This window comes from Sphaeramia orbicularis, chromosome 10 (assembly GCF_902148855.1).
Source record: "Sphaeramia orbicularis chromosome 10, fSphaOr1.1, whole genome shotgun sequence".
In the NCBI taxonomy this organism is placed as follows: Eukaryota; Metazoa; Chordata; class Actinopteri; order Kurtiformes; family Apogonidae; genus Sphaeramia; species Sphaeramia orbicularis.
In genome coordinates this window covers 3,371,068-3,397,765 of record NC_043966.1, presented here as the reverse complement: position 1 = coordinate 3,397,765, position 26,698 = coordinate 3,371,068, and the positions used below count along the sequence as shown (strand labels likewise).

The 26,698-nt window shown below is 37.2% G+C and overlaps 3 protein-coding genes across 8 annotated transcripts; 1 reads left to right on the top strand and 2 right to left on the bottom strand.

Moving 5' to 3' along the window:
• Positions 1–365: 365 nt before the first annotated feature.
• On the bottom strand, positions 366–8,337 carry LOC115427305 (beta-1,4-galactosyltransferase 7-like). Its single transcript, XM_030145817.1, has 6 exons — positions 7,735–8,337; positions 5,380–5,724; positions 3,121–3,346; positions 2,408–2,491; positions 2,053–2,157; positions 366–962 (listed from the first exon to the last, which is right to left on the bottom strand). The coding sequence occupies exons 1-6, from the start codon at positions 7,785–7,787 to the stop codon at positions 807–809; spliced, it is 969 nt and encodes a 322-aa protein (XP_030001677.1). The 5' UTR covers positions 7,788–8,337; the 3' UTR covers positions 366–806.
• A 3,610-nt stretch (positions 8,338–11,947) lies between these two features.
• LOC115427311 (transmembrane emp24 domain-containing protein 9) lies at positions 11,948–18,906 on the bottom strand. Of its 6 annotated transcripts, none has more exons than XR_003936471.1 (6): positions 18,735–18,906; positions 16,276–16,376; positions 16,062–16,187; positions 15,401–15,547; positions 12,834–13,066; positions 11,948–12,789 (listed from the first exon to the last, which is right to left on the bottom strand). XR_003936471.1 is itself a non-coding variant. In XM_030145824.1 (5 exons), the coding sequence occupies exons 1-5, from the start codon at positions 18,880–18,882 to the stop codon at positions 12,917–12,919; spliced, it is 672 nt and encodes a 223-aa protein (XP_030001684.1). In that variant the 5' UTR covers positions 18,883–18,906; the 3' UTR covers positions 11,948–12,916. The 6 variants fall into 6 exon arrangements, 1 of the variants encoding a protein (XP_030001684.1); XR_003936472.1 differs by having other exon boundaries at positions 12,846–13,066; XR_003936473.1 differs by having other exon boundaries at positions 12,856–13,066.
• A 1,140-nt stretch (positions 18,907–20,046) lies between these two features.
• On the top strand, positions 20,047–25,118 carry LOC115427315 (transmembrane protein 216-like). Its single transcript, XM_030145828.1, has 6 exons — positions 20,047–20,078; positions 21,377–21,390; positions 22,260–22,353; positions 23,801–23,893; positions 24,570–24,771; positions 24,845–25,118. The coding sequence occupies exons 1-6, from the start codon at positions 20,069–20,071 to the stop codon at positions 24,858–24,860; spliced, it is 429 nt and encodes a 142-aa protein (XP_030001688.1). The 5' UTR covers positions 20,047–20,068; the 3' UTR covers positions 24,861–25,118.
• The last annotated feature ends 1,580 nt before the right edge of the window (positions 25,119–26,698 follow it).

Genomic DNA, 26,698 nt, shown 5'->3' with positions numbered 1-26,698 from the left:
ACGAACATGACCTGAATGATCCGATTTATCCGTCGTCTGAAAACCATTAAACACACCAATTTTAATCATCGTTTTACTGGGACACGTTTAGAAGGAAACACCGGGTTTTAATGAATCAGCTCCAAAGTCTAATAACGGAGACGCTGATGTTAAATATTCTGATTTCAGACATTAATCTTTAAAGTTCAGATTTGATCAAAAACCAAGTCTGTTTGTTTCTTAAATTGTTTTTTTTTTTTCGCAAATTTCTTTCTTCTGTGTGATTCTTCATTATTTGTTAACCTGTGGAGGTGTAAAAAATAACAAAATAAAGGTGTGATTTCACATGTTATCTTTGTTTTTTCCATAAATGATGATGTTTTTTAAATCTTTTTCAGACTGTTTCTCCACTGTGAAGATAAACTAAATAAATCCGGTTAAAGATCCAAACTGAACCGTTTCATCTGAATCCACAGCTGCTGTTTTTTCTGTCGCAGGTCGTGGTGATAATAACACAAGTACAGAAAAGCTGAAACCGTCCATGTTCGCCGTTTCGCCTCCAAACAGATCAAATCATCCCGTTGGTTGGTTACAGTACAACTGGTTTTTGGCAGCTGTTGTCGCAGCTGCTTCTGCTCCATTTGCACAAGCCCAGAAAAAAAAAACAAAAAAACTGAATTTGTTCACATCATGCCAGCAGGTACCGAGTCCAGGTCTGATCCAGCTGGAGTTTCATCACTGAGTCAAATGGTCCATGTTGACTTTGTACCAGTGTCTGTAAATCTAAACCCATGTCCAGGTGGGTGTGGGGGGGGGCGGGGGGTCCCCTAGCCCAGCAGACACCAGGGCGTCTGGTCCTGGTCACACTCCAGTTTGGTGTTGATGACGGTGCAGGGGGCACCGCTGATGCTCAGTTCATGACGAGACTCCACCTGGTAGTGGAGGTTGGTCAGCCCCCCCTCCGGGTCCACCTTAAACTGCTCCTACAGGGAGAATGGGATGGGGCGGGGCGGGGCGGGGTGGGGCGGGGCGAGGGGCAAGGGGCGGGGTCACATTAACCATGGGTCAATGTTTTCACATATTCACTCTGTTTTGTTTTTTTTAAAGTGTCCTTTCATTGGACATTTTTGCATTTTAACACAGAAACAACAATGCAAAATAGACTGACTAAACATAATATTATAAAAAGAGAAGTGGACTCTCTGTGTGTGTGTGTGTGTGTGTGTCTGGGGCATCACACTAACTCTGTACAGAGCTGACTGCTGCAGTTTGTCATATTTATGGTCAGTGAACAGACTAGTAAAAACAGTAAGTTGATAGGACCAATATTTTGGGGGATATTTGTAATTTTGGAATACAATAGCCTCACAATCACACTGCTATGGCCACAATCACATTGCCTTGTTACACTTACAACAATGAGGTAACGTTACTATGGTGTCACATGACCTTCTTGGAGTGAACAATGGGTGGAGTTCCTTGATCAAGTAGTCATTATCGACAGACCAGGGTTTAACGCTGCCTAACAGATGTTTACGTTCAATATCTGACTAAAACCAGTGGAAGGAAACACTGCTGATGTTCTGAGGACATGAGTTCATACTAACTCATGTTTACTGTCACTTTACGGATTCTGGATCAATACGTGGATCGGTCATGTCAATCAAACACCCGAAGACTGAACCACATCAGAGACCGATACTGGATCAGTGACATCATCACCTCATGTCATTACATAAACCACTGGACTGATCAATGAGATTCATGGTCTGAATGTTTTCCACCCAGGAAACTCACATCTGATCAGATTTATTGATTATAATCCTGTTTAACACATGGTCTGTGTTTTCACATCATCTCATCCCCTGGAACCACATCTGCTCATATCATCATTAGTTCATTACATCAGCATCAGTTTGCCATCATTACTTCTGATTGGCTGATTGGTCGGTGTCATTACTCCCGTACCTGTTTCTGATTGGTCGGTGTCATTACTCCCGTACCTGTTTCTGATTGGTCGGTGTCATTACTCCCGTACCTGTTTCTGATTGGTCGGTGTCACTACTCCCGTACCTGTTTCTGGGCAGCCACTCTCTTCTGGTCTCTCTTCCTCCAGGCCGGGTCGTGGATGTGAAGGAAGGTTTTATATCCTGTGGTGATTCCACTCGGTCTGAACAGCTGTAAAAAGAAAAAAAAGAAACAGCAGAAATGAACGGAAGAAAAAAACATCACTTCAATCAGATAATAGTCATTACTGAAGAGGAAACAGTGTCTTTAGTTTATGTAAAACTGAACTGAATCAGTTAATTTCTGTCAAAAACACCAACATTTGATGAGCTGCAGTTCAGCTGGTGAATGATTTAATGTTTTTCTGACATGAACCATCATTTCCACAGTTTCAGATTCATTTGTTCATTATTATTTTTACCTGTAGTTCTGCTTTCCTCAGCCGTCTGTAGAACTCGTCGTCTTCTCGACCCCAGCCCCAGAACCGGTTTGACATCCCATTACACTGAAAAAACACACACGAGTTAAACACATTCAGCATCTGTTTTACAGGCAACAAACTGGACGACAGAGTTTCTGTCAGATTAGACTGAAACTGACTCGAACTGAGCATGTTCACAAATAACAAGGTTCAGTGAAATATACTCCTAAAAAGTACTTTTAGACGATGAGAGGTACAAGGTGCATCTAAACTAATCTAATCTAATCTAATCTGTTTCAATCTAATGTAATCTAATCCAATCTAGTCTAATCTAATCTGGTCTACTCTATTCTAGTCTAATGTAATCCTATCTAAACCAACCCAATCTAGTCTAATCTAATCTGACCCAATTTTAAATAACCCAATCCAAACTAATCCAATCTACTCTAATCTAATCAAATCTCATACAATCCAATCTAGTTTTATCTAATCTAATTTTATCTAATCCAATCTAATCTAATCCTGTTTTGTCCCATTCTGAGACGGGGTTAATGTTGGTTCTGTTCATTACTTTTTGCCTCATGTTTCTATCTGTTTTTTTGCGTTCCCCTCTGGACTCCCTGGACCTGGACTCCCTGGACCTGGACTCCCTGGACCTGGACTCCCTGGACCTGGACTCCCTGGACCTGGACTCCCTGGACCTGGACTCGTACCATGTGGTAGTGCTTCTTGGTGAGCAGCAGGATCCCGCCCACGTACGTCTTGTAGTGGTAGAGCGGGTGCAGCTCTGGCGATGCCACGTGGAAGGGGCCGTCCTCGGGGAAGCCGTAGTCCAGGGCATCGTTCAGGGGCAGCAGGTCCACGTCGTGCATGGCCAGGTAGTCTGTGTCGTTACCGCTCTCCAGGAAACCCACGTTGATCAGAGATGCTCGGTTGAACCTGGACAATATCAAGTCCGGTTACATAAATATTTTCAGACACTGGCAGGTTTTTTCTAAATACGACAGAAACCTGAGGGCCATTGGTCGGGTTTTAAAGTGAAATTAAAATTTCAAACTTCTGTTATTATTATTGTTTGCTGATGAGAGTCGACACCAACAGCCAAACTAACTGTTTACAGAGTTTACACTTTCAACTGTGATACTGTTTATGCATCTTCTCCTCAATAATTACACATTTATCAGACTGTTCATCTCTGACAGTTTGTACAATTACTCATACTTCACACATTTATGTAAATATATATATATATATTTTCTCTTAATAATAGTAGTTCATATTTTTTATATTTTATGCTCAGAGGAACCTTTCCACTGTATGAGGAAACCGGTTTCTTTACTCAACACATGACGACAAAATGCTTTGAATTTAAATGATTGGCTGTTTTCATTTATTTATTGTTATTTCCAGTCTTTCAAACCTGTATTCAGGCTATATAATGTTGTGAGGATGGAGTTGGAATCTGTGACGGTGGTGTCAGAGGTGAATGTTGTCCAAAATCAAAACAATATTGGAAAACTCCACATGTTCAAGGACAGACTGATTCCACCCAAATGCAGAAGTGAACCACATCATTCCTGCCTGAGGCCATCAGACTGTTGAATTATCAATATGTGGACAGAAGGTGGACCTCCACACAACTACATTTTTATACACTTATTTATATATATTTCTTTAATTATCATATTGATAATATATTGTCCAGTACATATTCTACAAATTGCTGCTCTAATTTTGTGTCTTAATAGTGACTATATATATGTTGGTATGTTTAGAGCATTATATATATATATATATATATATACATACATACACACATACACTGAACAAAAATATAAACGCACCACTTTTGTTTTTGCTCCCATTTTTCATGAGCTGAACTCAAAGATCTAAAACTTTTTCTGTGTACACACAAGGTTTATTTCTCTCAAATATTGTTCACAAATCTGTCTAAATTTGTGTTAGTGAACACTTCTTCTTTGCTGAGATAATCCATCCATCTCACAGGTGTGGCATATCAAGATGCTGATTAGACAGCTTGATTTTTGCACAGGTGTGCCTTAGGCTGGCCACAATAAAAGGCCACTCCAAAATGTGCAGTTTTATCACACAGCACAATACCACAGATGTCACAAGTTTTGAGGGAATATGCACTGGTCATGCTGACTTCAGGAATCTCCACCAGAGCTTTTGCCTGTGAATTGAATGTTCATTTCTCTACCATAAGCCATCTCCAAAGCTGTTTCAGAGAATTCATGAAGAAGACTGTGCGAGGAAAATGGTGGTCACACCATGGTGGTCACAAAACTGACTGGTTTTCTGACCCCCCTGGACCCCCCAATACAGTAAAACTGCACATTTTAGAGTGGCCTTTTATTGTGGCCAGCCCAAGTCACACCTGTGCAATAATCCTGCTGTCTAATCAGCATCTTGATATGCCACACCTGTGAGGTGGATGGATTATCTCAGCAAAGGACAAAGGAGAAGTGCTCACTAACACAGATTTAGACAAATTTATGAACAATATTTGAGAGAAATAGGCCTTTTGTGTACATAGAAAAAGTTTTAGATCTTTGAGTTAAGCTCATGAAAAATGGGAGCAAAAACAAAAGTCGTGCGTTTATATTTTTGTTCAGTGTATGTGTGTGTGTGTGTGTGTGTATATATATATATATATATATATATATATATATATATATTTATTTATTTTATTTTATTTTATTTTATTTTTTTCTTTTACTGTAAAACTGAAAACTTCTCTCCTGCTACTTTTTATTATACTTGGATGGAGTGGCATTCCCCCTCAGATTGACAAAGTATTCTGATTCTGGTATTGGTACAAGTGTTGTGTAGCATTACCACGGTGACACAGGCTGAAGAGTCTAAACCTAAGACTTCTTAACGTCTTAAAATAGTGTTTTTAGCCTAAAATCCAAACCCATTCCTTTACAGGAAGTGTAACATGGTCTGACCTGTAGTGATCCACCTGGTTGATCACCAGGATCTTGTGTCGAATCTTCTTCTTGTTGAGGAACGTGTGCATGAAGGGAACGAACGTCAGGAGCTCCTCGAAGCGCTCTCTGAAGGGTATGATGAGTGCCAGTTTGTGAGGACCCCAGGAGGGGTCGTCGGCCGCAGACGCCTGAGTGTCAGCGGGGCACGGTGGCGGCGGCTGCTGCTCAGATGAGCGACGGGCTTCCTCTGTCGCCGCTGACATGTCCCCTGAACAACTGAGCTGCAGCCACATAAGAGAGATGAGGACGAGCACCATGCAGAGGCCGAACAGCTTATAGACGGTGCATTTACCAGACAGAAACCTGCAGGAAAACAGCCAGAGGTCAAAGGTTAGGGTCAAATATGACCACAAAACTGTTAGTATTAGTGTTATTTCAGGTTCCGCATTCAGCCCAATATGATCTCAAGTGGATCAGACCAGTAAAATAAAAACAAACTATGAATAATAAACCACATTTTTTGAGTGAAAAAGTAAAATTACATTATGAAAATATGAATAACCTGAACAACCATTATACAGTCTGAAATTTCTTAAGAAAAATAAGCACACTTAACTAATATAACTCACATATTTTCCTTTGTTTTCCAGTAAAAAAAAGTAAAAGTGCAATCACAGTGGCTCTACAAATACACAAAACATTTAATAACAGGTAGAATATTGGTAAAATTTACTTTTTTTTTTTCTTAAGAACGTTCAGGTTGTTTGTGGTTTTAGATTATTCACATTTTTTGTGAAAGGATAGTTTGTAAATATAAACATTTTTAAGTAATTTTACTATTTTTACACTTAAGAAAAACTTGTAGTTGTCATTATTTACAGGTTATTATGCCATTATTTTACTGGTCTCATCTACTTTTCCATCATATTAAACTGTAGGTGACATCGTTGATTGTTAATATCTTCAGTGTCATTTTTGCATTTAACAAATTCATCCCATGGGCCAGATTGGACCCTATGGGGGGACGGTTTAGGCCAATGGGTCATATGTTTGAGAAACTGAGACAAAACTGGCCTGAGGGTTGACTATGTATTAATATAACATAACACATGAATATCTGACGCTAACACCGATGGAAACACATCTGATATGTTGATAACTGATATTTACTGATATCAGCTGATGTCTGATCAATACATGAGTGCACCCGTGGCCCAGAAACCAGATACACTACAGACAGCACTGAACATTTATGCAGCATCTACTGGAATTCAATTATTTTTGGGTATTTAATTCACTAAAGCTTTACTAATTTAACCCTTTAACCCCTGACGTGTCTGTGCTGAGCGTTCTGAATGTAGGATTTATCTAAACATTCATACAAATTCAACCATTTCCTCAATAGGAAAAATTTCCAAATGTGTAAATAGAATAGACCTTGTTCTTTTCATAGACATCTGAGCATGCTCAGTTCACCCCCCACCACCTGTGGAATGGAGGGTAAAACACAGAGCAGTGAGTGAGACCAACTCACTATAAAAATAGACAGTTTGCGCTTTTTCTTTTTTAAACACTATTTTCCTTGTGATTTTTTGTTCTTCCTGTTGTTTCCAGTGGTGATTTTCCATTATTCTTATTCTTATTAATTTTTTTTTTTTTTTTTTTTTTTTTTACAGTTTTTAATGAGTTTTGACCATGAAACTGTTTTTTTGGAGTTCAACCAGGTGTCAAAAGCAGCTGGACTGATTTTTTTTTTTTTTTTTTTTTTTTTTTTAAAAAGGACCAAAACTTAAAAAAAAATAAAATAAAATAAAAAATTCTGGGCCCAAATTTAAATCCTTGTTGTTGTTCAGTGTGTTCCAGGTCACATTCAACATCCTGAATGTCTTAATGATGAACATTCTGTCAAATTTCAATTCCTCTCTTTGTCTTTTTTCAGTTCTTCCACTTGTTTTGACCCTAAAACACAGTAAAACAAAACCACTGAAGAAAAGGAACACAAGCACATACTCACAGCAGCACCTTTACCTGGAATCAGAGGTTAAAGGGTTAAATAAATCCTGTCAGGAAGCAGTGGTCACACCATGCAGCCTTGAAAACACTGGGATCCACTCATTTAGTTTTAATTCACACAAACCTGCAGGTTCATTAAAGTTACTCACTTCTGTGGCTGAAAAACTGTGGAGGTCTTAGTTCTTCAAAAGCCAAGAAAGAGTGGTTTACTTCAACAAATGTCCTTGTTTTTTTTAATTTTTCATCTATCTTGGTTATTTATAATTTACTCACATACAAAAAGCCTGATTTAATAAAATAAAAGGTGCATCAATCTTTATTAATGACCATCACTAAACACTAAAGAAACATGCTGCTTACCTTCTATCCTCTTTAAAATAGAGGACAGGCTTTCTCCTCGATGAATACATCATCTTTATGAACTTTAATGCCAAGATAATCGTCTGGTTTTAAAACTCAGAGGCTCAAACTCATAAAAAATAAACGACTCTTTCACACAAATCTCCGTGGATCGTCCATAACGGAGCTAATTTCTCGTTTTTACAGCTAAATTAGCCGCCATGCTAACTGAAAGCCTCCGACAGCGCATGTTTAAAGCGGTTAAATATTTGGCGAAAAGTTAATAGTCAAAATAAAAAGTTAAAACCCATGCTTTTAGCCGGTTGGTGTCGTGTCCATGTCTGTCTGTCTGTCAGTCCGTCCGTCCGTTAGCTAGCGGCTACTGTACACGTAGCATGTAGCGGCTCATACAAACCACTGCTGCGGCTTCAAAAACAACTTTTACGGGTTAAATTCGCTCATTTTCGCCGCGACAGGCTTCCCGCCGACCGACCATTAGCGTTTCACATTTGTAAAACTGAAATGTCAGCAATACAAGCTTCAACTGACAGAAAAATACACGATAGTTAAATTGGAAAATCTAACAGAAGCCGATTGTAATACTGTCCGACGCGGAAATGTGTCCGGGTGGGAACGAGGGCGGAACAGAATAAAGGTTCCTACAAATTTCCCCCGTGTTCTTCTTCTTCAATTTAGACACTCAGCAGATACACAGCTGCCCTCTGCTGTTCGATACCAGCACTCCTTTGGATAGTTCTTCATATTGAGTTGATTTTTTTTTTTAACTTATATTTTATTGTTTCATTTTTGAAAATTTCCGACACAAACATTTAGAACATAGTGTCGGTTGTCGTCCTGTATATTGTCCATTTTTTCCATCAGTCTTCACATGTTTCTTGCTGTAGTCTTATGATACGTACATGTAAGTCTCTCCACATTGTGAATTTCTTCCACAATGTCTGTCCACTTATTTAGGGAAGGGGGGGGGTGTCCTCTTTACACCATTTTGGTGTGATGGCCAAGAGGATTTTAATCAAATATTTATCCTTACTTGGTTTGTCTTTACCTGTCAAATGACCCAAATAGAACATAGAACATGTCCTTGGTAGTTCGTATCCCAATATTTTTCCAAGTTCTTCGCTGATATTATTCCAATATTGGGAAAGTTTTGTGCACTGCCCAAAAACATGCACATGACCCACGTCCTGCTCACCTTCACACCCTCCATTAGGGCTGAGGTAACGACAGTGAAGCCTTTTGGATCTTCAGTGTTAGAAAAAAAAAAATCTCATTATGTTTTTCCAACAAAATATTTTCCAACTTCTGGAATTAGATGTAGTCACTTGACTTTCACACATTTCATACCATGTATTTTCACTTAATTCTACCAACAGTTCTTTTTTCCATTTGTCTCTAATATACGGAGTTGAAGTTTTATATTGAGGCTGTTTAATGTCACATTTTACACTAATTTACTCTTTCTTTCCTGGTTCCTGTCAGGTTGCAGTTTTATTTTCTGTCCAGTGAAAAATCCATAAATATGTCAATGCTGGATGTTAAACGAGTGGATAAAGTTTAAGCTGAGTTTATTCTGAAGCTGAAGAAACTCTTAGATTAGTTGTAAAATCTGATTATTTTTTAGAAATACACGGTTCCCACAACACGTGCAACACACAAATATATGATGATTTTTCCATATATTTAACCACTAAGATTTTTTTAAAGTCATTCAAATGAGCTCAATCTGCAACATGAGCAGAAGGGAAAAATTCATCCAAAACACCTAATAATCAAACACGGACAGGAACTTTTTCCATTTGTACAAGGTTTGAAGGGCCTGGCTTTACTTGTATTTTAATATTTAAAGTGTGCATGTGCATTTTTACTGAAGGAAAGTGTGTGAGTTTTCTATCCAGGGCTGATGAGAACATATCTGTCTCTATTTATATTTAATTTAAATAAATTTAGAAATTCCCCTCTTTTTATATTTGTATATTGTTAACTGTTTCTTTTATGATCAGCAATTTACAAAAATGCAACAAAAAAAAAAAAAAAAAAATCTCATAAAATCCTTCTATTCTATTTTTTGTTGATCTGCTAAATGTCATACACTACAAACAAAAAGTTAAGGGTATTTTCAATTTTTTGGGCTTTTTTTTTTCAGTTGGGATTCTTGCACAGCGCTTTATACTTTTTTTGTGTGAATTGAATTGAAACACATTTTTTTAATGACCAGACATAGTTTTATTTACAAATGGCAAAAATGACAAAAAAAAAAAAAAAAAAAGACAAAAAAAAAAAAGAAATATCCTTAAATTTTTGTTTGTAGTGTATGTTTATCCACAGGGGGCACTATGCAGCCATTTATGGTTAATCGTGTCACCATGACAACACTGCCTATGTTTTCTCCAGGATTTTGGAAAGTTTGAAATGTATTTATACGTAATTATTATATATAAAGGTGTGGTGTTGTCGACTGACCAGCTGAATAATTGAATTTCCTTTAGGATCCATAAAGTTTCTGTCTTCTGTTTTCTCATTTTCTGTTCATGGTCAGATTTTGCTTTGAGTTCTGACTTTTAAAAAATCAACTTTAGAATTCTGACCTGATGCAAATGGTGAAAAATAATGACCTTTTATCCCATGAAGTGCAAAGTGTGCATAATATGCTCACCTGGATACCAGAATGTTAACAGTACAAAATGTGAAGGATTTACCAATTTTCTTCTTTGTTATTGTGAAAAAAATACATTGGTTTGAATAAAGGTGTTTTTATCAGCTGATTTTACGCACATTTTCAACCTGAAACCTGAAAATTTGACAAAAATTGCAAAATATCACAAAAAAATAAAGCGTTAACTACCGGTGTATTAAAGATTATACAGATGGATGTAATCTGGATTTGACCCAAAAACATTTTAAAGGAAAGGTTTAGTCCTTTAGGCCGAGAACCACCAGTTTGACAACAAATCCAACAACTCTGGGAGAAAAAGGTTGAAAAGTGTGCAAACCACATATGGATACCAGAAGGTTAAAACTTACATTTAATAAAGAGTATAGAAGTAAATGTGAATTTGAGGATGAATTCTTTCACATCTATCAGTTTTATTTCAGACTCGGCAGATTTTATCACTTAGGATTTTCTTTAAAACTGAAAATTATTCTGAATTAACAAAACATTTAGACACTGCAATTTTATCATAAAATTATATAAAAGCAATTAAATACTCCACACACAATGAGATTATATGGAAGAGGATTCATGCCACTGGAAAAAAAAAGGTCCAATGAATTTTTTAAATTATTATTCTGAGAGAAAAGTCAGAATTCTGATTTTAAACTCAGAATTCTGACTTTTTTTTTCTCAGAATTCTGACTTTTTTCTCATAATAAGAATAAAAAATCTTGGACCTTAATTAAATGTTTTGTTTCAGTGGCCCTAGTCCTCTTCCATAGATTTAAGTTCTTACATTAAATCAGCAAATTATTACAAACTCTTTATCCATGAACGACTTCTGTGATAAATCATTTTGTTAGTAAAATATTATGGGATGAGATTTAATTTTAATCTTATTTAGGGTCAAATCTTAACGAATCCATAAAAAAAAAAAAAAAAAGTATAATTTTACTGTAACATGATGAAAATCTGCTCAGTGAATTAAAAACTACACCTTCCATTTTCCATGGAATTAGTTTTATTTTATTCTATTCCTCTGCAGACGAAACGCATTTATGTAAAATATTCTGTCGTTAACTAAACATTTAGACACTCGGCAATTTTATCATAGAATTAAATCAAATAAATTAAATAACCCACACACAATGAGATTATACGCAAGAGGATTCAGGTCACTGGAAATTCTGAATTCACTCAGAATTCTGACATTTTTTCCTCAGAATTGAGTTTTTTTCCTCAGATTTCCGACTTTAATTTCAGAATTCTGACTTTTTTCTCATAATAAAAATATTGGACCTCAATTTATTTCCAGTGGCTCTAATCCTCTTCCATAGTTTTAATTTCTAATATTAAATTGACAAATTATAAGAAATTCTTTATAAATGAACGACTTCCGAAAAAAAATAATTTTGTTAGTAAAATATTACATGATGAGATGTAATTTTAATCTTATTTAGGGTCAAATCTTCACATATCCATTAAAAAAAACACATAAATCTATGTCTGTAACATGATGAAAATCTACTCAGTGGATTAAAAAGTACACTTTCCATTTCCCATGGAATTAGTTTTCATTTTATTCCATTCCTCTGCAGACAAAACGCACTTATGTAAAATACTCTGTTGTATAATAGTCACAGTTTATTAAAAAGACTTTATTACTCACTTTTACCCTTCAAACCCAATGTGACCAAACTTTATTTCGAGTGCAATTTTAGACAGATTTCACAGAGAAAGAGTCTAAAAAATAATAAATCCAAGCCCCCGATGATTCAGATAAAACCCAGAAAAAAAGCAACAACAACCAAAAAAACACTAATAAATCTTCAGGACAGAGAGAAAAGCCAGACGTTGATTTGTTTCCCTCTGCAGATCGGATTTATTCTGCATTCCGCGTGTGATTTACCCCTTCATGTGACAGTTTCCGACACTAACCTTCTATTTACTGATGATTATAAAAGACACACAGTTTGGATTTTTCACAAACTCGTAAAAGAAACGTCGCCACTTCTCAACTGAACTGCATTGGTTTAAAACGGTCAAATAATATATAAAAACTGAACTCCAGTGGCCAGTAACACATCATGTCAAAACCAAAAGAAGAAAAAGGGCAAAATAATGAATAGACAAAGGACCTGGATCTGCCCGTGAGGACGTACATGAACCATCAGAGGACCGACAAACACAGAGCCACATGTTTTCCCTGATATTCGACTGAATGGGAGGGGGGTGGGGGGGGTCTGATGGTGGAAAACCTCCAGAATAAACGTCTTCAAACCCGGTCGTGCAGATCCGTTTCTCTGCGTCTCGTCCTCTTGGCAGTTTTTTCTTTTTTTTTTTGTCTGACGGAGTCGATCTTCGTCGCTCAGTTACTGCATCGATCAGTAGAGAACACACACCCACACACACACACCCACACCCACACACACACACCCACACACACACACACACACACACACACACACACACACACACACACACACACACACACACACACACACACCGAGCTGTGGGATTGTGGGAGTTCTACACCAGTTTCTTGGCCTCGAAGAAGCTCTTGAGGTGCCTCATCTGCCAGATGCCGATGGCCACCAGGATGAGGGTCTGGACGATGGACCACCACAGGACCCTCTGGTTGGTGCTTTCACTGGTCTGACGGAAACGCTCCTCACGATACTGAGGGAGGAAACACAGACAGCAGGGGGCGCTCAACACTGTGGATCGACTCTGTGTAACCATCTAACACCACAGACAGCAGAGGATCAGACTGCGTTTACACATAGTCAACGGTGGCCACGCCCACTAAAAACGATGGTTTCTAAAACAGGGTTCTTACAGGTTTGTTCCGGTTAAATTGAAGTCTTTTTAAGTCCTTTCTAAGACTACTTAGAACAAAATTTAAACCCCATTTCACACCCTATTTCATGGCTCTACGGACGAAAGTTTGTGACTCCTAGAATTTAGGAAAGCTCATGTGAGCCAGGTCCAGAATGATCTTTTCTCCAACCAGGTGTTATTAAATATGCACTTCCTCATGCTTACTTTTCACTAAACCTTCCTGAAGTCAGTTTTCTCAGGTAAATGCTGCTAGAGTAACGGCTGCGTGTGTGTTGGGCTGAATGTTCTGCAAAGTTAGCGATCATCGGTTCTTAATTTCAGTATAAACTGTCAGGTTGGAACTGAGTTGACGAACGCTACCTTCTTTGCAGCTTTGACATTTAACAGACACATTTAAACACAATAAAGCCAACAAGCTCATGTCAACATAATTTAAGACCCACCATATCAAATTTAACACTGTTTAAATATTTTTTTAAGGTATTAAATGCAGATTTGTAAATTCAAGTTGTTTAAGACTTTTTAAGACCCTGTGGGAACCCTGTAAAAACTCAGGCCAAAGTGAAGATTTCAGCATATCTCCATTTTTGCATTTGTGTGTAAACAGAAGGAAACAGAGATCTCACACAGACGTCACAGTTTTCAACGGAAATACATCTGTGTCATGTGTGATTAACGGAAGTAACAGAAGTAACATTTTGTTGTAATTCTTTTCCGGATTCTGATTGGTTAAAGCAGTGATATTTGTCTTTTTTACAAGTTATTCTTCCTTTTCCCTCATTTCTCTGTGGTCTCCATAAATTCTAAATGCTCTGCTTGGCTCTGAATTCTTCATTCATTCAACTCCACAGGTCCATCTTCAACCCTATTTCTGAGGAATGACACCAGAAAGGTGGTTTGGAGCGCTGGCCCTTTAAATGCACATGAGACACTTCAGGCCCCGCCCCCTCCAGGTTATTGGCTGTGCTGCTCTGTCCTGTTCAACCAACAACTGAACATTTGAGGTAATGGGCTCCAAGTTTGGACAGATTTTCAGTCTGGACTACAACCGCTGATGACGACAAACAATTATGGAGAAAAACTGGAGAAATGTTGGACTGAAGTCTGGACCTGATATGAGCAAATGTGGAGACGCAACTAGTTATAAAACGTAACAAATTAAGCAGGAATTCAAACAGGATGTGAAATCCACTGGATTTTTGCCAGAATGAATCTAAAGCTAGTTTTGTAGCAGCTGGAGGGTTCAAATTCCAACTGTCTGAACTATTAGGGTCCAAATACACAAAGAAATGAAGCACAGACTAAGAACAGTGAGTTTAGACAAATGTGAGCCCTTTAAAAGTGCTCCATGTTCTCACCACACCACCATCTACAGGCTTGTCATACTCCTGACGGTGTAGACATATGGCGCTGTGGAAACCAAGATTTTTCTGAAAATGGTCGTATGTTTGACACCCCTGCTATAAGGCCTCCCAGTAAAACAGGCCACATAAGTTCATTACCTCCGCCAACGAGGTTATGTTTTTGTCAGCATTGGTTTGTCTGTTTGTTTGTCTGCAACATAACTCAAAAAGTTATGGACAGATTTGGATGAAAATTTCAGGAAATGTTGATACTGGCACAAAGAACAAATGATTAAATTTTGGTGGTGATCGGGGGTGGGGGGGCCACGGGGGCCCACTGATCTGCCTTGGCGGAGGTCTGCGCTCCCCGAGTGCTTCTAGTTTGTGTTGTTTTTCCAATTAAAGTGTCAGAAAATGTCTTATTTGCTAAATCTTTTGCACCTTTTTTTAGGCAGAATTTAATTTTCAATATGTGTCCATTCCATATTATCATTCTTCATTCATTTTCTGAACCTGCTTTGTCCTCACTAGGGTCACGGGGTTACCTGGAGCCTATCCCAGCTACTTTTAGGTGAAGGAGGGGTACACCCTGGACATGTCACCAGTTCATCGCAGGACTGAATTATTATTATTATATGTAATAAACACTTAAAAAAAGAGAGTTAGAGATTTTTTTTTTTTTAAATAACTTGAGTTTTTATCATATTTACTATAAAAACAACTGTAAATGTGCATAATGACACTTTGTGAGATCATCGACATAAACTTTCTACTCTTTTCCATGTGTTCAGACATGTTGCAGCCTGATGCGACACCAGAACCCACTGACCCTCTGGTAGTTCTGCTCCTTCTGGATCTGGTCCACCTGCTCCACCAGCTGACGGACTCTCAGCTGCAGCTCCGTCAGTTTGTCTTTGGCAGCGATCTCGGCGTAGTTGTTGGCGTGTTCTCCCACCTGGATGTCCAGGTGAACCCTCTGCACACACACAGAACACAAAGAGCTCAGGTTTACATTCAAAGATTCAAAGCGTTTTATTGTCATGTGCTCAGTCAAAGGAACAGGTTTCCCTGTACAATGAAAATCTGACTTTGCCGTCCATAATGAACACCAAGAGAATTTAGGATGTGCAAAAACAGAATAATTTAAGTAGGAAATTAAAACAAACAAAACATAGCGGCATTTAAGAATGGGATGCAAAACAGAATGAGCACAAAATATAAAAAATCTAAACTACTATTATTAAGAGAAAAAATATATTTACATAAATGTGTAATGTATGGGTAACTGTGCAAACTGTCAGAGATGAACTGTATGATATAAATATATATAATTACATAATAAATATAATTATCTGATTCTGACAGTTATTGGATTTTAATGGTCATGTAAACAGACTCAATGAGACTCAGTGATGTGTTTCAGTGTTTCTCCACAGATCCGTAAATAAACCCGGTTCCAGGTGACACTGCTGTAGTCCGTCATCACTCACCAACATGCCTCCAGCGAACAGGGAGAACTTGGAGGAGTTGGAGTGGAGGCAGATCTGGTGCTCTCCAGGCGTATGCGACGTGAAGGTGAAGCGTCCTTCAGAGCCGTACTGTCGAGACAGAATCACCTGCAAGAAACAGAAAAAAACACAAACACCTGCGGTTAAATCCTGACCGACACCATCAGCGGTTTGGGTCCGTTAGACGCTGCTTCACCTTATCATCAGGGTCTTTGACTTCCACGAACATCCCCAGGCCCTGAGTGGCCGGCAGGTACTCCTCCCTCTGCTTATCGTACAGCTGAGTCCGGTAGTTTCCTGCACAGACACACATTGGACTGGGATTACCATCACACAAGCATTTATTTAACCCTTTAACCCCTGAGCCCTGATTCCAGGTAAAGGTTCTGCTGTGAATGTGCGTCTGTTTCAGGTTAATTAAAGCTGCTGTGAGTTTGTGCTTGTGTTCCTTTTCTTCAGTGGTTTTGTTGTACTGTGTGTTTTAGGGTCAAAACAGGTGGAAGAACAGAAAAAGACAAAGAGAGGAACTTATGTTTGACGGGTTTGGACTAAATAAGGCACTAGAATGGACATCAATAAGAGATTTAGGATGTTGAACATGAACTGTGAACTGTAAAACACTGAACAACAACAAGGATTTGAATTTGGTCCCAGTAGTTTATGTTTTGGCTCTTTTTTTTCTATATCAGTCCAGCTGATTTTTGACACCTGTTTAACTCCATAAAGCAGTTACATGGTCAAAACTCAGTAAAAACACAGTAAAAAATAAAGTAAAATCACCACAACACTGGAAAAAACAGTAAAAATGGCAAAAAAAAAAAAATCCCAAACCATCTATTTTCATAGTGAGTCTGTCTCACTCACTGCTCTGTGTTTTACCCACCATTCCACAGGTGGCAGGGGGTGAACTGAGCATGCTCAGATGTCTACGGAAAGAACAAGGTCTATTCTTGATCTGACATATCTGACATGTGATCAACTTGTTGCATTTGGTACTTCTCGAATAACAGAGTTAATGGTAGTATAAATGGTGGATTAAGTGATCCTGATCCTGTTTTTGTAAATCCATAGATCGTCTCCTCAGTGCTGTCGGGTCTGTTTGTGCACTCAAACACATTTCCGTTCTGGGATTACTGGAATATTCTCACTCGTGCACAGAACAGGAGGAATATGAGCTTCTGAAGGAAGGGTGTGTTTGTTTAACATGAGCTCAAACATCAACCTCTCTCAGGAATCACTAACTCCATCTAGAACTTGTACAGACAGTTGGCTGCTCAGGTTATTCTGCCCAATGGTAACAGATTATTTTCATACTAAAGGGTGATGAACTGTTCTGTCTCTTTAGTAAAAGGTCTTCTCACTTCAAGCCCAGATGTCACAGTTTTCCTTCAGTGATTACATGCATCAAGCGCTGGCTGATCTGTGTGGAGCTGAGACTTTGACAGATACAAACAATTACAACAACACCTTCAGCAGCTTCTTTTCTGACTACAGGTGAGAAAACTAACTATAAATATAAATGGACCTGTTACTGTTTCACACTGATGTGAAAATAGAAGTAATTCCTCTAAGCTTCTGCACTGTGCCACAGTTGAAGTAATAAGACTGTCATTTGCGGTTTTACGTTATTCAGAAAAGATGAGACAATGTCAAAGACAAAAGACGATGAAATTAACATAAGATGATAATATGATAAATAAAGACAAAAACACACCTGTAATGGTGCTTATATCATTCATCTGAGCACAATGTGAACTCTTCATTCAACTGGAGAAACATGAACTGGAACACCGGAACAGTTCACATATTCAGTCCTTTAACCTGATTAGACATACACCAGTCTATTATGACAACTATTACAACAAGGTGTGCATTACTCTGGGAATAATAAAGTATTCTAAATCTGAATCCGATATGTCAACACAATCAAACATCAAAACACTGATACATATTGGAAGTGTCTAAACTGAGAATATGGACAAATTAACTCTCAAAATCTAGGACAAAAACGCACATCATGTTAACTATAATGATAACGACGATGTAATTATTTCTTCTGGCTTCTTAACAGCTCCTGTTTGTGTAGAGATTAGATAACAGACCCCAAAATTCAAGTATAAATCAACATTGGAATTAGTGATTGACACTGTGTAGGTGAAAGGCATGTAAAACACATTAGTAAATTCTATTTTATTTTGTAGCTCATGTAAAACTCCTGTGTAAATCTGCATTTCTTTCCATATGTTTGAAGGTAAATTTAATCTCTTTAACCAGCAAATCCTCTGCTCTTTGTGATTTACTCTATCCTAGCTGATTGACCAAGGATTCAGTGATAATCAGTGAAGACAGATGTAGGTTAGCAGCCAAAACAACCTAATTTAATTAGTGAATAAAATGTAAAAACCGGCTGACTTCCTACCAATGTTAAAACGCCCCTATATCCCCAACAACCACGGATAACAGTAGTTTAAAGTGTTCAAATAGTAAATGATGACTGTGCGTGTTGTTATTGTGTCTGTTAATAAACTTGTGAGAGGTAAAATGGGTTTTAATAATCTTTTCAGACTTTGTCAGAACATATTAGTTAACTTTAGCCGATTAGCTCCACTTAGCGGTTAGCATTAGCCGGTAGCTCCTTCCGCCTCTGACACTCACCGATAATCATCGTCTCGTCTGGGATTTCCTCTATGAAACATTTCTTCTCGGTTTCTCCGATGTGAAAGTACAAAGAGGAGACGAAACTGTAGAAAACGTTGAGGAGTAAAACTGACAACACACACGACCGCATCCTGACAGCCGCCATCTTCCTGCCGGGAGAGAACGCAAGTGAGCATGCGCGGACACAGCAGTGCCACGTTAGCCCTCGCTCTGTTCTGGGCCAATCACAACACGGATGGTGGCTGCTGGGTAATGTAGTGTTAAAGATAAAATCTGATGACCATGAAAAGATGACAAACTGTGTTTTACACCAATTTTTGGCATGTATTGATAGGATTTGTGGATCAACAGGTATTAAACAGTTTTATCAGTGGATGGTTTTGGTCGACGGTGGATGTTTGGTGTTTTAAAGACATAAAGTCACACTGTATCTCAGTATAGTCTCCTTTGATGTAAAACTGTTTGTTGAAGTTTGAAAATCTCATAAAAAGGAATAAATGTTTCCATTAAATGTGAGCAAAACAGAGTAAAAAGAATCATCTACTTTTTAAATTTATTTTATAATTTTAAGCAAAAGTATAAAGTACAGCCGCTTAACGCAACAAACACATCATTACATCTATTAAACAAATACATGACAAACATTCTCCAATTTGGGAAAAGTCATGAAATTAAAAATTTTGCACATTTTTGGAAAAGTCATGGACTTTTTTTTCCCAGTCTGTGATAAAAATGTGTCAGATTTAGATTCTGCAGAAAAGTCAACCTCAGGGTTTTCCTTTGGCTTTTTGACACTGTTGTTTGATAAAATGATAATTAAAATAATAATTTATAGAAATGTCGTATTAGTTTAATAGTTTTTCTAAGGACTGAAGTTCCACAGTTGTGAAGAAATGGGAAAAAATCAAAGAAAGTCTATGTGGAAAAAGAAACGACTTAGAGCTACAGGAGTCAAAACCTAAATTCTATAGAAGAAATAAAATAAAAACATTAGAAATATTTTCAGATTTTCAATGTTTTATTTTTTTTATTGTATTGAAATTAAGTTTTTTAAGTAAAATTATAATTTTTGTATAAAAAACATACCTTTTGTTTTCTTTTGTGGGTATTTCTTTATATTTCACTGCATTCCATGAATTATTTTTTCTTAAATGTTTGTGAATTTTTTAATGAGAAATAAAAACTATATTTATCCTCTGAACATAACCTTTTATGTAGTTAACAGTAGTACCGTCATCCTCCTGCAGGGGGAGTCCAGGCTTCACCACTACGGTTTAATGAACAACAGAAGAAGACGCACTTCCTCCAAGCCGTTTCCATGGTGATCAAATATGGCGCCGGGTAAGTCCGTCCATCACACATTGTTCAACCAAATAAGTCTGAAAATACTGCACATGTGAAGTTTTTAAACCGGTGTGTGTTTTATTATGTAACTATAAACTCACAAACTGAGACAAATCAGGATGAAAAAAAAACGGAACCGAAATGAGTCGTTTTTTTGTGGATCTTCGGACTAGTTGTATCCTGTTAAATCTCATCAGGGTTCGTTATGGTTCATTTTCTGCCGTTTCTTTATAATGTCTCTTTTCTAAAAATCGAAAACTACAACCGTTTGGTTTCAGTAACTTTATACTTTAAACATCAGTGGATCCAGTATGATGTTTTGTTGTTTTTTCCAGAGATGCTAAAACTGTGCCCCTCGTGCATTCATGTATGAACAAAAATATCCAAAAATAATACTTAAATATAGTTTTTAAAGACTGTTCACAGGCTTTGGGGACTTGTTTATTTTCTTTTAAAGTTGTATTATTGATACATCTCTAACTTACAGCAGCAAAAAAAAGCACCTACGGTTGTATTTATACAAAATATGTACATAAGAGAAAGAATAAATAAATAAATCAAATAAATAGATGAACAGACAGTGAACAATGTAAAGGCTGATGTTTGATTTTCTTCTGTTCATGAAGAATGTTGTGAATGCTCAGTCATTGGAGGCACCAGTGATTGGAAGATCTCAGTTTAGATTTGGTTCATTTTACTAGTGCATAAGTTGACTTAGTTTTATCTTATTTTGAAGAATCAACGGGTGTTAATTGAGTTTTTATTAAATGTAAGACGCATGATATCACTGGTTTACAACAGAAATGATGATTAAAGGCAAATAGATTTTATTATACATGTTGAACAGTTTACATCAGAGAAAAATACATGTTGTGAATGGTCTGAAAACATCATCAGTCTTGGAAAAAATCTGACATTTTGCCTGAAAAAATGATCAACTGTAACTGACAAAGTAAATATCAGGAGATTTCAGTTTAGTTCTAACGTTGCATTAGTTGATGTAGTTTTGTCTTATTTAGTGTTAACTGAGTTATTTGGATGCATAATATCAGTTAAATACATATTATTATTATTATTATTATTATTATTATTATTATTATTATTATTACACATGAACAATTTAAATCAGAGGGAAAAAAAACTGATTCCACCTGATTCTGAATTGTTCATTGCATGTTTTGTTTATACAAAGCTGTTGAATTGTGATGATTCTATAATACCAGTATTATCTGTAATGTAGTTTTATTGTGTACCCGTTGCTTTTAAACAGTGTTTTTGTTCTCGTGTCCCAACAGGAAGTCCATCCATCGTATCCTTTACATCAGGGCTGTCAGACACACGGCCCATGGGCCAAAACCAGTCCGACCTGTGGGATGAATTCGGAAAGCGCAAAAATGACACTGGAGATATGAACAGTCAATGGAGTTGGACTGGTTTTAGTTCAGGTTCCACATTCAGACCAGTATGAGCTACAGTAAAACAACAGAATAAAAACCCTTTAACAATAAAATGTCAACAACCTGAAAATTAAATGCAATTTTAACAATATCAGAATCAGAATACTTTAACAATTTCCAAGGGGAAATTATTGTATGTAACAGTTGTTCCATTCAAATAAAATAAAAGCAGCAGGAAGGAAATTAATACAACAAAAAAGAAAAAAATATCTAAATAAATAAACAAATAAATACCTTTGTAGATCAACTGTGATCTGTAAGTTGTGTTAATAATAAGAGAAGACATAATATTGTAGAAATTATTCTTATTTTAGTTCCAAACTATACAACAATATTTTAGCACTTATTTATGTATATTTATTTAATTATCAGATTAATAATATTTGGTCTAGTAAATATTGTACAATGACGTGTCCACAGAAAGTTGTGGGAGTCGACTTTATATTTTCCCGCCCACCGCTGACGAACCAATCATCAGAGAGCACCACGCCTGCAACTCATCCTGACTCCAAACACAGCCAACAAAAAGAGAGGGAAAGAGAAGAACACACCCATACCTAAAAAAAGTACTAAAACTCAACAGAATATCACTAACCCTTCACAGTAGGTTGTAGACAGTTCGGAACACACTGGAACCAGGACTGTGGGCTGAAACAGGAGCTCGGACCCGTTTCACTGTGGTTTATCTGAAGGCCTTCCGTCCTTAACGCCTGGTGTCCAGCTGTCGTCCACTCCTCTGCAGATCCTCTTCTACCTGAACCGCTGGTACTTCAGCGCCTTCATCCTGGCGGAGATCCTCATGTTCATCTATAAACGTACGTTCACGTCCACAGGCTTTAACAGGTTAAAGAATAGAGACATTATGTGGACAAAAGTATGTGGACACGTTGAATTCAGGTGTTTCTTTTCGAACAGGAGTCTGGGATAAAAAACAATACGACTAATGTTAGAATATAGTTTTATATGATGGGATAAATATCAGTGCATTGGTTAGTTTGGGTTAAATTATTATCTTAATTTCCAAAATGACTCAGAGATGGATTTGACTGAATTTATATCAACATTTATTTTGTTTGTTTTTTTTTTTAACCATGACTCTGATTTTAAATGTTCTTCCTCTAAATGTCTCAAATATTTTTCCTGCTCTGACTGTAAATAATAATTTCCTACCACAACTAACCATCTACTGTCATCACATCTGACTGAGGAAGAAAAATCTACCATTAAACTTTAAGGAAATGTTGCTGTTTCTAAACTATATGGACATAAATATTGGGACACATCATGTCTACAGCTGTAAGACGTCCTGTTCATGAGGACTGGAGATAAAAACATCGATATTTCCTAAAAGTTTAACCCTTAAAGACCCAAACATCCACTGTCGACCTAAACCATCTACTGATCTAAACTGTTTAATACCTGTTGATCCACTAACCCTATCAATACATGTCAATAATTGACGTTCAGAGGCTCCATAGTTACCGTGGAAACACCGTCATCTTCTACAACATTGTTTCACCAGTAAAACCCATGGAGTTGGATCAATGACAGTGGATAGAGACATTTATTTTTATGCTCAGTTGATAATAATTTGGTTCAAATTCTCTCAACATTGATTTTTTTTGTTTGTTTTTTTAATCCATGACTCTGATTTGAAATGTTCTACCTCTAACTTTCAAAAATATTTTTCCTGCTCTGACTGTAAATAAGAATTTTCTTCCTCATCTAAACATCTGAGATGAAAGTTCATCACATGTGACTGAGGAAAAAATTCTACCATTAAACTACGGTGAAATATTGATGTTTCTATGTCCGATCCTCATGAACAGGACATCTTACAGTTGTAAACATGATGTGTCCCAATATTTATGTCCATATACTTTAGAAACATCAATGTTTCCTTAAAGTTTAATGGGAGACCACTTTAAACCAAACTAACCAATGCAATGATATTTATCCCATAATACAAAACTATATTCTGACATTAGTCATTATTGTTTTGGATCCCAGACCCCTGTTAAAAAAGAAACATCTGTCCCAATACTTTTGTCCACACAGCGTAAGTTCATTAGTTTAATAGTTTCACTGAGTATTTGAAGTGAATGTGAAAATATCTGAGAGATTTTTAATTTTCATCCAAGTCGACTTCATTAAAATATATAAATAAGAACCAGATGTGGACACTGTGATGGTTTTAAATGTTTAATCTGTTGAATATGTTCAAGGTGTGTGTGAGTCATATGTGACCTGTGTGTTCTCCAGTTCTCATCCTCCCGTACCCGACTGATAACGCAGTTCTGGACCTGGTTCTGCTCTTCTTCTTCCTCTGTCTGGAGATCCTCAGACTCTTCTACGGTGAGAAACAAACTGCCTGGTTCTCTGCTGCCACCGTGTGGACCACAGACGCCACTGCAGCTCTGAACTTATTTTTAAAAAAAAAAGGAAAATGTGACATTAAACTGTTTACTTTTACAAAGTATCCATTCACAAAAAGTGTGAATAAGCTGAGCAAACATGAACAACATGAAATATTGTAATATCGTTCTCTGAACACTGGTTTATTGTATATTTTTATCATATTTGATAATCCGTTCTGACTCTATCTTGTTTATTTCTTTTCTTTTTGACTGCGTGCTTCTTACCTACTCCATGTACCATGTTTACCACTGTAGCATATCCGCTGTCATGTGACCCGTTTACTTCTGTGGCAGTAAATATGATTCTGATCTGAGCCCCTGAAACCACATTGTTCTGAATGTGGAACCTGAACTAAAATGATTGGTTCTTCAAATCTTCAGAGTAATGTTTGAGTTTCAGATCCATCCCATGGGGGGGTGGACCCTGTGGTGTCCGGTTTTGGTCCACGGGTCGTATGTTTGACACCCCTGGCCTAAATCCATACCTTGGGTCCATATGACAGGACTGTGGTGGTTCTGCTGGTCTGAGGTGGACCCATGTGGATGAATGGGCTCCTGTTGTGTACGTCCAGTCTGAACCCCGCTGTTCTGTCCCGGTTCTGGTCCCGGTCCAGGTCAGAAGGGGAACCTGTGTGAGCGTCCCCTCTACTCGGGCCTGTCGCTCTTCGTCCTGCTGCCTTGCTCCGCCTTGGCCGTTTACTACCTGCTGCTGCAGACGTTCGTCCTGAGGCTGGAGCTGGTCCTGAACGCCGTCCTGCTCTGCTTCTACGTCCTCCAGTTCCTGCTCGGACTCCTGTCACTCTCCTCGTTCTCCAGGTCGGACTCGGACCGGAACCGTCCGCTCCGTACGTTCAGGAGGATTCACACTCACACTGTTTTCTTCTTCTAGGTCCAGAGTTTACTGAAGCAGAACCACAGACCGACATCCGACTGGAAATACGACACAAACTGATCCAGTATGTGGACAAAAGTATGTGGACACGTTGGACCCAGGTGTTTGTGTTCTAACAGGAGTCTGGGATCCAAAACAATAAGGACGAATGTCAGAACAGAGTTTCATATGATGGGATAAATGTCATTGGTTAGTTTGGGTTAAATTGTTATATTTGTTTCCAAAACGACTCAGAGATGGTTTGGACTGAATTTATATCAACATTTATTTATTGATTGATTTATTTATTTATCCATGACTCTGATTTTCAATGTTCTCCCTCTAAATTTATAAAATATTTTTCCTGCTCTGACTGTAAATAATAATGTTCTTCCACATCTAAACATCTACTGTCATCACATCTGACTGAGGAAGAAAAATCTACCATTAAACTTTAAGGAAATTTTGATGTTTCTAAACTATATGGACATAAATATTGGGACACATCATGTCTACAGCTGTCAGACGTCCTGTTCATGAGGATTTAACATAAGAACATCAATATTTCCTTAAAGTTTAATGGGAGAAATTACAGAAAAAAATAATAAAACAGGCAACAAATTGAACAAAAACAGCCGAAGTATTTGATAAAATGAGCAAAATTAATGAAGAAAATAAATAAATAAAATGCAACAAAAACAAAACAAGCCCCAAACTGAACAAAAAAAAGAAAAAAAGCAATAAACTGTTATACTTGATAAATGACAGCTTTTGTTTTTTTTTTTTTATCCATTACAGTGATTTTAAATGTTCTTCCTCTAAATTTATAAAATATTTTTCCTTCTCTGACTGTAAATAATAATGTTCTTCCACATCTAAACATCTACTGTCATCACATCTGACTGAGGAAGAAAAATCTACCATTAAACTACAGTGAAATATTGATGTTTATCCACTGATATGTATCCCATCATATAAAACTCTATTCTGACATTAGTCCTTATTGTTTTGGATTTTAGACCCCTGTTAGAAAAGAAACAGTTGGATTCAACGCGTCCACATACTTTTGTCCACATTGTTCACAAACACATCCTGGTTTTGTAAAGAAGATACTCAGAGCTCAGTTATTTTTTTGTAAAATAAAACCTTTTCATATGATCTTTGGATTAAATGGACTTTGTTCTGTGTGAAAAATAAAACCCCCAGTCAGCAGATGTTAAAAAAATAAACACACAACCCACCTGTCGTGTGTAAAATCACCCACGTACATTTAATTTGTTCCCATTTTACTTTCAGTTTATTAATCAGATCCTGAAATCATCAAAATTTTTATGCAAGTTTTATCTAAAATGTGTTAAAGAGAGAGAGATACTACAGTTACTTATAAAAAAACAACAAAAAAACATACTTTCATAAATCAAAATATAAAAAAAGAAAATCAAATGAAACAGTAAAAGTATTCTTAAATTGTAAAGTCGACCCATATTCAAATAATTGAAACCGACTTTTTCTTGTATCTTTAAATTTTCCTCAATTAAAAATTTTTACCAATTAACGATTCATACGGGGGTCTCTTGGAGCCTGTCCCAGCTACATAAGGGTGAAGGTGGGGTAAACCCTGGACAAGTGTCCAGTTCATCACAGACTGAACATACAGAGACAAACAACCACTGTCACAGTCACACCTATGGGCAATTTAGATGAACCAATTAACCTGTAATAACCCTACTGAGGATTAAGCAGGTTCAGAAAATGAATGAATAATGATTCATATCTTTTCAATTCAACTTCACACTTATTAAAATAACCTGGTCTATTTAATTCAGTAAATGGTTCAATAGTATTAATTCACCCCAGTGTAAACTTTCAGTG

What these genes read in the sequence shown, in the direction of transcription:
- LOC115427305 (XM_030145817.1), bottom strand. Translation starts at nt 7,787, where the DNA reads ATGATGTATTCATCGAGGAGAAAGCCTGTCCTCTATTTTAAAGAGGAT. An exon ending in AACCAGGTGGATCACTACAG is followed by an intron (nt 3,347 to 5,379) that starts GTCAGACCATGT and finishes GATATTGTCCAG; the next exon opens with GTTCAACCGAGCATCTCTGA. An exon ending in TGAGGAAAGCAGAACTACAG is followed by an intron (nt 2,158 to 2,407) that starts GTAAAAATAATA and finishes TTCTTTTTACAG; the next exon opens with CTGTTCAGACCGAGTGGAAT.
- LOC115427311 (XM_030145824.1), bottom strand. Translation starts at nt 18,882, where the DNA reads ATGGCGGCTGTCAGGATGCGGTCGTGTGTGTTGTCAGTTTTACTCCTC. An exon ending in AGACGAGACGATGATTATCG is followed by an intron (nt 16,377 to 18,734) that starts GTGAGTGTCAGA and finishes GTGTCTGTGCAG; the next exon opens with GAAACTACCGGACTCAGCTG. An exon ending in TCAAAGACCCTGATGATAAG is followed by an intron (nt 16,188 to 16,275) that starts GTGAAGCAGCGT and finishes TGTTTCTTGCAG; the next exon opens with GTGATTCTGTCTCGACAGTA.
- LOC115427315 (XM_030145828.1), top strand. An exon ending in CCTCATGTTCATCTATAAAC is followed by an intron (nt 22,354 to 23,800) that starts GTACGTTCACGT and finishes TGTGTTCTCCAG; the next exon opens with TTCTCATCCTCCCGTACCCG. An exon ending in GATCCTCAGACTCTTCTACG is followed by an intron (nt 23,894 to 24,569) that starts GTGAGAAACAAA and finishes GTCCCGGTCCAG; the next exon opens with GTCAGAAGGGGAACCTGTGT.